Raw genomic sequence first — 10582 nt, 5'->3', positions numbered from 1 at the left:
ATGATGAGAATAATAATAGCTGCTACTTTAACCCTTCTCCTCTGTTTGCTCACTATTCATCCTCCTAACTTCTGCACTGCCCACTCTGACTCTGAGGTTCGTTGCATTGAAAGCGAGCAACATGCCCTTCTCAACTTCAAGCAAAACCTTACAGATCCTTCTAACCGCCTTGCCTCTTGGGCTGCTTCATCTGACGTGGATTGCTGTCACTGGGTCGGTGTTGTCTGCGACAACCGCACCGGTCATGTCCTCCAACTCCATCTCAGAAGCCATTATCCTGTGGATGACGGGCTTGCAATTGATGAAGACCAATGGGAAGCTCAATATGAAGCTTATTGGAGGTCTAGATTTGGTGGTAAGATAAATCCTTCTCTGCTTGATTTGAAGCATTTGATTTACTTGGACCTCAGTTACAATGATTTTGGTGGTATTCAAATTCCCAAATTCCTCAGTTCAATGGGGAGCTTAAGATATCTTAATCTCTCCCATGCGGGATTTGTGGGATTGATTCCTCATGAACTTGGGAATCTCTCTAATTTGCACTATCTCAATCTTGGACTTAATTATTATGAATATTATAATAATAATAATAATTATTATTATTTATATGTCAAGAACCTTCAATGGCTCTCTGGTCTTCCTTTACTACAACACCTTGATTTGAGTTTTGCAAACCTTAGCAAAGCCTCTGATTGGCTACAGGAGATAAACAAACTCCCTTCCTTGTTAGAGTTACGATTGTCATCTTGCCACCTCTCTGGTTTTGTCCCACTGATACCAAGTATTAACTTCTCATCTCTCACCACCCTTGATCTATCTTACAATCAGTTTCAAGGTCCAATCTCTGTTCATCTCCAGAACTTGACTTCACTTAGGCACCTCGATCTATCTTTCAACAAGTTCAACTCTTCAATTCCCAATTGGCTGTACACTTTTAGTCATCTTGAGTTCCTCAACCTCTTTTACAATCACTTCCAGGGTACAATCTCTAGTGCCATTGGAAACCTAACATCTGCCATTAGCATAGACCTGTCAGACAATGAACTTGAAGGAAAGGTACCAAGATCTTTGGGTAATCTCTGCAACTTAAGGGTAATTAGCTTGTCATACAACAAATGGAGTCAAGAGATATCTGAAATCTTTGAAAGTCTATTCGGATGTGCTTCAAATGGACTAGAGATCTTATATTTGTCTAATGCTAAACTGTCTGGGCAGTTAACTGCTGAACTTGGGCAATTTAAAAATCTGGTCAGTCTTTCTTTGAGGAATAATTCAATTTCAGGTCCAATTCCATGGTCTATAGGAAATCTTTCCTCTTTAAGAGCCTTGTACCTTATGAGTAATCAAATTAATGGTACTCTCCCTCAAAGTTTTGGACTGCTCTCCAAATTAGAGTCTTTGTATATCGATTCAAATATGTTGGAGGGTGCAGTATCCGAAGTTCATTTTGCCAACTTAATGAAATTGAAAACACTTGTTGCGTCTCAGAACCGACTGACTTTAGAAGTAAGTGACAATTGGACCCCTCCTTTTCAACTCAACAATTTACATTTGGGATCATGGAATTTAGGGCCGAAATTTCCTTTGTGGCTCTGTTCACAAAGGCAACTTTTGACCTTGGGCATATCCAACACAAGGATTTTAGATGCAGTTCCTCCTTCCTTTTGGAACTTGACTTCTCAGCTTACTTATCTAAATATCTCTCATAATCAGATCTATGGAGAGATTCCAGATATCCCAATGATTATGTCCAGTTTTTCAGTACTTGATATGAGTTCAAATCACTTCAAAGGTCTGTTACCTTGTATATCCTCTAATGTGACCTTTCTTGATCTTTCTAACAATTCACTATCCGGATCTATTTCTCACTTTTTGTGTTACAAGATGAATAAGCCCAAATATATGCAGTTCCTCAATCTTGGAAAAAATCTTTTATCAGGGAAATTAAGTAATTGTTGGATGATGTGGAAAAACTTGTATGCCTTAAATTTGGGAAAAAACAATTTCACTGGTAGTATTCCAACCTCCATTGGATCTTTGGTTCAACTTTCGTATTTGCACTTAGACAACAACAAATTCTCTAGAAAATTACCATCCTCTTTGAAAAATTGTAAACAGTTGGTGACCATTGATGTTGCTAAGAATGATTTTGTTGGAAGCATACCTTCTTGGATAGGACATAGACTTTCAAGCTTGGTGATTCTTAACCTTCACTCAAATAATTTTCATGGTTACATCCCAAAAGAACTCTGTTCTCTAACTTCACTCCAAATTTTGGACCTTTCACATAATAAGCTATTTGGAAGCATACCTAAATGTGTCCACAATTTTAGTGCCATGGCCACATGTAACAGTTCAGATTATCCCTTTTCTTTATTGCCCTGGTCATCAGAATATGTTTCTGTGCCTTTTGAAAGTCAATTGGTTGCGATTAAGGGCAAAGATCTTGAGTATTCCACCACTCTTCAATTGGTAAAAATTATAGACCTTTCCAACAACAATTTATCAGGAGAGATCCCTAAAGAAGTGATGCATCTCAAAGGATTACAGTCATTAAATTTGTCATTTAATATCTTGACTGGAAGGATTCCTGAGAATATAGGTGATATGGGATCGGTGGAGTCTATTGATTTCTCAAGTAACCAACTTTCTGGTCAAATTCCTCAAAGTATGTCAAATTTGACATTTTTGAGCCGGTTGAACTTGTCAAACAACAATTTAATTGGGAAAATCCCTTCTAGCACTCAGCTACAAAGTCTTGATGCATCCAATTTTTTTGGAAACAAACTTTGTGGACCTCCACTTATTGATAATTGTACTATAAAGGATGTACAACCTAACACTGAAAAGAAAGAATGCAAGGCTTTTAGTGGAGTTGATGTGGATTGGTTTTATGTGAGCATGGCACTTGGATTTGTTGTTGGTTTTTGGGTTGTATTGGGTCCTTTATTGTTGAACAAGCAGTGGAGATTTTTGTATTTTCAATTCCTGGATCACCTAGGGTACAAGGTTAGGGGTTTAGTGGCACAAACTTGGTAGCATTGGAAGTAAATGTTGTAAGATTCTTAATATTTAGTGCAAACATCATGTAATCATATTAATCAATAGTTTGATTATTTCTTTATCATCTTCAAGTTGATTAATTCTTGTATTTCTTGCTAAATTCACTACATTAAAATTTATGAATATGATGTTTCTTCTTGTGAACATCAACGACAATCCAAATTGTAGTTTTATTATTCATATAGATTAATGGTGTAAAATTACATTTTAGTTCATAAAAGTAATTGATTTGTTAAAAGTAATATTCAATACCTTGCAATGATGCCCATTTTTCTTTTAGAGTCTCTTAGTGATCACTTTGTAAAGTCTTAATAAAAAAGACAACATATTTCTGCATATCTGGGCAAACTAAAAATGCTCTTTGTTACAAATTGAAGGCTATTTGGTAGATTCCTTGCAACTAGTATCTAAGAAGGAAGAATAGGCTATAGAGGAGTGCATCTCGAAAGTCTACTTTGTCCCTGGTGAAAAATTCAACCTTTGATGTTCATTGGGAAATAGGTGATATGACACATAGTGTGCTAGTATGCTATAGTTTTTTGCTTCAGAAAATTTCTATGTAGTTCCATGTCTTGTGATTAAACCTCTTAGATCACACTCATGGAAGGCATAGAGTCCAATCATAGAGAAATATTTGAAGTCGTAGAAAATTTGAGAGAGAGGGATTGGATGAGGTGAGGTTCATGGTGGATGTGAATCTTATGGGGATTTCTAAAATGATCAAAGCAGCTTTTATCACCATGAAGAATTGGAGGGATTGTGGGTCATGTCCTTCCATGCTGGTCAGGTACGACATCCCAAAATCTAACTCAACTCTAAAAAGTGAATTAATAAATACATGTTATTGTTTTGTAATTTTGAATTCTGTGTCTCTACGTAGGTTGGTATATACAGTTGCTTGGCTTATTTAGTGTGTATCTTTGGGCTTCGTGGTTTGATAGAGGCATCGCACTAAGAGGTTTTCTTCCTTTGACATCCAAGTCTCTTATATTACCTCCAGACATTGATACTCTTGATTTAGTTGAAAGGCATGGAAATTGAGTTGTCTATTTCCTTAATTATGCTGCATTATTCTTTTGAGTCTTAGTAACATATTAGTGACACATAATGTTGCAACCTGCAAGTAATAGGCTTGGTTAGGAGCTTGTATTTAGCCATGACAATTTTTTTTTTTATGACTCCCAGCTCTTTACTATGAGTTGCTTTAAATGTAACAGATAGCTTTTAACATACAAGATTTATCGATTGCAAAAGTTCATATTTTGTGATACATTGAGATAAACGATTCTCAACTCTCTATACTTTTTTCTTTGAGATTTGTTTCCCTTTCATGAAGTTACTGCACATTAGAAGAATCTAAACTGTAATCTTGCATATGCATGTCTGTATCTATTTGGGTGGGTACCTAGATGTATAAGTGTATGTCGATAAAATTAGGTTTGCTGCAAAGGGATTTGGGTCTAGGTGAAATAGGATTTTGTTGAATTGGTGATTTAACCAATTAGGTAACGTAGAATTTGTGGGGTAAATTTAATTCTCTGTGGTGTTTTGTTGGGATTCTAATGTTGTTTGCAATGATTTATTAAAGATTTTTGTTTCAAGCTTGTTTGGCATGTTAAAAAATAGTCAACTAAAAAAAATAAACGTAAAAAATTAAAAAAAATTAAAAAAAAAAAAAAAAAATTTGTAAAGAGTTGGTGACCATTGATATTGCTAAGAATGATTTTGTTGGAAGCATACCTTCTTGGATAGGACATAGACTTTCAAGCTTGGTGATTCTTAACCTTCGCTCAAATAATTTTCAGGGTTACATCCTAGAAGAACTATGTTCTCTAACATTGCTCCAAATCTTGGACCTTTCACATAATAAGCTATTTGGAAGCATACCTAGATGTGTCCACAATTTTAGTGCCATGGCCACAAGTACCAATTTAGATTATCCCTTTTATTTATATCAAACATCAACAGGATATAATTCATATAATATTTTGCATTAACAATCAATGATAATTTCTGTATTTCTTCCAATAAGGAGTTTTTTCTCGAACTTATAAGTTTGATGACAATGCATTCCAAATTCTCACTATTAAAAGTGTGGCTTCAATGTTCACGCCACCAGGTTTCTGGTTGAACATTTAGGTAAATAAAAGATCACAATTCCTTCTTAAATTTTTGATTGGATCTTCTTTCTTCTTATCATTGGTAACATGTTTCTCTATACATGTAGGATCTGTTTGCACAGTTATCGTTTGACCCACCCTGTTGTTCTAATACTTGTGCAGAATGATCAATTCTTCGCTTAACACAATTTGAGCATGAGAAGCTTTATACTTTCTATATCTAAAAGTGTAATTGTTAATTATATTTCACCACCAGAGGTTGCTTTCCTAAGAAGAATTACTGCATGATTTAATTCAAAATGGCAAAACTGGTCTTTCAGTTCCTAGGACAAGATGAGACTGAGCCTTCAACCAACCAGACTTATGGTCTCTCTTAAAGAATCTAAAATTTGTCAAGACATTTGCCTCTGTAAATCTTGTTCTCAAGGCTTACTTATGGCATGTAGATGAAACTGATTATTTACTAGGTCATGAAGAAGAGCTAGAAGATTTGGCAAATGATGTTCCACTTAGCGTCAGTTACAGTTATGATCCAGTAACTTAGTTCTTGAATTACATTGATAATGGCAACTTCTCTATTAATGGTGTGCTAGTTGATGTCCCACTTATACTCCATCAGAGGCTATAGGTAAATTTTTATCTTTTTTTCCCCTGTTAAGAAAAGTGTTCACCTAAAATTATTCATACCTAAAAACTTTATTGTATCGGTTCATTCTAAATTTCTAGCTGTTATGATTTTTGTACATTCTCTTACAAAGTTAAATTGTTCTGCCTACCTGAATCTCCTGACAGATGTATTGGATTTCTAACTATCAAATCAATAAAGCTTCTAATTGCAATTTCTTGGGTTTGGCTAAAAGGCCTCCTTGATAGATTTCTCCTTTACCCATTTCTTGACCTTTTAGCACATTCAATGTGATATGATTTACTCTGTCAGTGGAATCATGTAGATATTAGTGTGCATTTCCAGATAACCTTAACAACTTTCCTGCATTTTGTTCTTAACTGGTACTATTTCTAACTTTGTATAGATGTGTTCATGATTCATCCAACTCTTCATGGGAAGTTAAATGTTTAATAAATTTGAAAAAAAAAAAAAAAATACTTAAACTAGAACTCATTGTTTTTAGGAGACATTTCAATTTCATTCTCAATCTTGGGATTATCTTTAATGCAGAGCTCCTTGATCAGGTTACGACAGAACTGAAAATGGATTTTGTTCTATTAGTACTTGCATATGATTTTGTATATCACATGCCACAATTGCATTCTAGGAACTGAAGGATTAAAATATCATTTCTTATGGCTGCATTTTATTTAACATTAATGGCGTGATAATTCTGACATAATTAGTTAAGTTTTCTCTATGATAGATTTGCCTGCTCATTTTAATAATATTTTCTTCAAGATGCTAATCGCTCTTCTCACATTGCAGATTTCTTTGCTCATCTAGACCAAAATGCTTCAGCACAAGGTATATTCTATTGCATATAGTTTCGAATAAAAGCTGATTCTTTTCTCCTCATAACTGATTGATAAGGTTGTCTAACTGTATGTTTTTATGTGAATTTTACTTTTTTAGAATATTATTTTTTACTTTTTTCTTTCACCTTCCTCTATCTCCGGTGAATCCTTTGGTTATCTCTAAATATGGAGCAAGTGAAGATTACCTTGGTTGTATAGATTTAACACATACGAAAGCTATTTCAATCTTGTAGGCATACTTGACTATCTTGTTCGATTGGCAAAGGATGGGACTCAGTTTGCTTTACTTAATTTTTTTGTAAGAATTCCTGTGCAATATAATTAGGTGGAATGGTAATTATATTGGTCAAATTTGGTCTAGGGGGCTTTGATGTGCAGAATCATCTTCAGCTCTTTTGCACAGGACATTGCAGAGATCAAGGAACTCTTGAAGCAGAAAGGAGGTGATGTTGACTGTTGAAGAGATTTTCTATGACGTTTTTGAAGAGCCAGAGTTATTTTAAGACAGTTTCAATATAAATCAAAACTTAAGGTACAAATTGGATGGTAAATTGTGTGGATTTGAGGAGATACAATATGCTTACTGCTATCTAAAATTTTGATTCTTATCTGAAACTAAGGATGCAAGATTTGTTGGATGAAGATATGCAGTTCTTAATTAAAGAGAACCTTATGACTGATTTAATTGACTTGAATTATTTGCTAAGAGTAGAATGATGAAAATATGTAATTGGTATTAGTTGCCAACCACCTCTATGGTCATCATCAAAGGAGCCGCCTGTGTTCACTAGCAGTCAGCAGTAAAAGCAAAGTACAGATTTCAATCAAGCAACCTCGATGGTTCATTTTATTTGTTTTTTCTTCTACAAGATACCTAGGGTATCTTATCCTAATGCCTTGCTTTCAAAACCAAAAAAAAAAAAAAAATGAAAAATACATGAAGACCAACACAAAATAAGTTGTAAATGAAAATAAGGGAAAAAAAAAAAAAAAAGAAAAAAAAAAGAAAAAAGAAGAGAGGTACTCCCTGTCAACAATAACTTAACAATTATTTTAGGTTTTTTTTTTTTAATAAGTAAGACTTGTTAATTTCATCTTTCTCGAATTCCTATATGCATGCTAGCATAGAACAAACATAGAAGCAAGTCTTTTTGATCCATCTTTATTTTGAATGTGTGATAGAATTTCACTGTCACAAAAGTTTTTGAATTTTGACACTTACACCATCTGTTCCATTTCTGTTAATTTTTTTATTTTGTTTGCGAACGAGTTGTATGTAAAGATCTGGGGTCTAAAATAGTTTGTAGCAATGATCAACACATTGGCATATTTGATAAAGGCCTCTCATTTCAATATTTCATTGATTGCAACCACAAATGCACAAACTCATGCTCACTGCTGTGCCCATTCATGTGTCAAGACAGTTGTAGAGTTAATTACCTATTTGTTGCAGTCCGTTGCTTTTGAGTCAGTTACCAATATGTTGTTGTTGTGATGTTTGATTGAGCAGTAACAATAGTTGTTAATGTGTTTCCACACATGACTTAGTGGCAAAAAGCATTACCTTCTCTATGTAGATATCAGTGTATGTCAGCATGTGAATATACTGAATCAGAGGTGCTTCAACTCATAGAGCTCCACTTCATTTAAAAAAAAAAAAAAAAAAAACCTCTATAGGGCTCCATTTTGTTTTTACTTTTATAAGTTTTATAATTTTTTGGGTATAATTTTGCATTTCTTCATTGTCTGCATCACAGGTCAATAATCTTTAAAACCACTAGGGAATACCCCAAGAGAGTTGAGTGTATTAGGAAAGGCGGTGTACAATGAGTCCTAAGTTTCTCCAAGTAAAAAATACGTGCACAACCATTAGTATTTTATTTGATATTTTCTTCCTAATTGACCAATTGAATTTAGTTAATTACGCTATTGATATATCCAATTGGAACTTTAAAATGAGTGGCATTGGAAGTTCATCAACACTACATATTGGTGGGATGAATTTTACCCAAAATAATAATAATAATAATAATAATAATAATTAGCGTAAACTGTTTTAACCATTTTTATGAATAACCTCACTAAAATTAATAACAAGCACAACGACTTGGACACTGCTTCTTTGACCGAATATCCTGGCATTGGAAGTTTCATCAATGCTACATATTGGTGAGATGAATTTCACCCCCCAAAAAAAAAAAAAAAAATTAGCGTAAACTGTTTTTAACCATTTTTTTGAATAATAAACTCACTAAAATTAATAACAAGCACAACGACTTGGACACTGCTTCTTTGACCGAATACCTTCTCTCAACTTTTGGTCACTTTCAGGCAAACTTTGGTAGTTCCAATTTGATGTTATTTTACTCAACTGGATTAATGAAATTTTCAACCAAAAAAAAAAAAAAAAAAAACCTCTATAGAGCTCCATTTTGTTTATGTGCTTGGTTTGTGTTTGATTATAGATATATGGGCCTGATAGTTTATGTTCAAATGACACATATTTTAATTTTTCTTCAGCAATTATCAAAAGAAAATATTATGCTTGCACAAGAATTTAAAAGTTTTTAGCTTTTCTTGAATTTAGAAATGTTATTTGGATTTCGAATAAAATTTTCGGATTTTTAATTTAGTGTACACTCTGTTGTGGATCAAATTTTAAGTTTATATGTAGTAGTAATAATCAATGACAAAGATTTTTAGATTATCGGTATATTAATTTATTTTTCTTTTCCAATCTTTTCTACAACTTGTAATGAAGATTTAAATTCAAAAAATCAATCTCTTTTACTTTTTCTTTATTCCCTTGGCATCTTGACTGATCTAAATCGTTTTCATACAAATCTCAAATCTGTTTTGCTGTAGGAAAATTACCAGCAAGCCAAGAGTACAAATTGTTGGCTTGAGTTTACCAAAAAAATTGTTGGCTTAAAAAAGAACAAAAAATATTGTTAAATGTTTTAACCATGTTTTATGTGAGTAAACTATGACAAAATGCAAAAGACCCTCCAACTTAGGGTCACTTTCACACATACTCCGATCCGGTTGTTTCAATTTAATTTTTTAATCCGTAGGACAAGTGAAGTTCTCCTATTGATAATTTCTTCAGCTCAATGACTGGAAAAAATATAAGTAAAATGACTTGTGATAACTAAAAAAAAAAATTAAGTAAAATATAATATAGATATATATATATATATATATTTATATATATATATATTTTTTCATCTTCTTCCTTTCTCTAGCTTATCTCCTTCTTCGTTCTTCCCTCTCATGAAACACACAAAATAGTAAAAGGCATTATTGATAATAATCACAATTTTGGCTTTTCTTAATTAAAGACAACCTTATAACTGACTTGATTGTCTTAAGTTTTTTGCTAGAGTAATATGTTGAACATGTGTAATTGGTATTAGTTGCCACCCTTCACGGTACAGAATAATTTCTCATTCACAAGTAGCTATATTCAGGCAACATCAATAGTTTCATCTCATGTGTCATGTTCAGGGTGGTTGTGTTGCTCCCACAAGAAACTAACCAAAAATCCTGAGCTTGGCAGTTGCTTTACCTTTTGGGTCGAGAATATATAGGGAACATCTTATCCTATTACCTTACTCTCAAAACTGGAAAAACCAGAATATACCATAAAGACTAACACAAAATAAGAAATTGTGAAAGAAAATATTGAAAAAGGACTAGTGAAAAAAACGTAAAAAATTAAATGGACTAGTTATTTCATCTTTCTCTAGTTCTTATAAGCAAGCTGGCATAGAGTTTTTACCATACCAACACAAGTGCAAGTTGAGAAGTAATTTGAAACCACAGCATAATTTATCAATTTGTTAATTAACCAATTATGTTACTTAGTTATTACCTGTTAATTACCACGAGCATAGTCACAAAATATAAAATAA

At 33.3% G+C, this 10582-nt stretch overlaps 1 protein-coding gene across 1 annotated transcript; it reads left to right on the top strand.

Moving 5' to 3' along the window:
- On the top strand, positions 1–3039 carry LOC126704375 (receptor-like protein EIX2). Its single transcript, XM_050403358.1, has one exon. It carries the CDS (start codon positions 1–3, stop codon positions 3037–3039), a length of 3039 nt encoding a protein of 1012 aa, XP_050259315.1.
- Positions 3040–10582: the final 7543 nt, after the last annotated feature.

The sequence above is a fragment of the Quercus robur genome, chromosome 10 (genome assembly GCF_932294415.1).
Source record: "Quercus robur chromosome 10, dhQueRobu3.1, whole genome shotgun sequence".
NCBI classification, from domain to species: domain Eukaryota; kingdom Viridiplantae; phylum Streptophyta; class Magnoliopsida; order Fagales; family Fagaceae; genus Quercus; species Quercus robur.
This window is presented reverse-complemented; position numbering and strand designations above follow the sequence as displayed.

Coding starts and splice junctions, on each gene's coding strand:
- LOC126704375 (XM_050403358.1), top strand. CDS start 1: ATGATGAGAATAATAATAGCTGCTACTTTAACCCTTCTCCTCTGTTTG.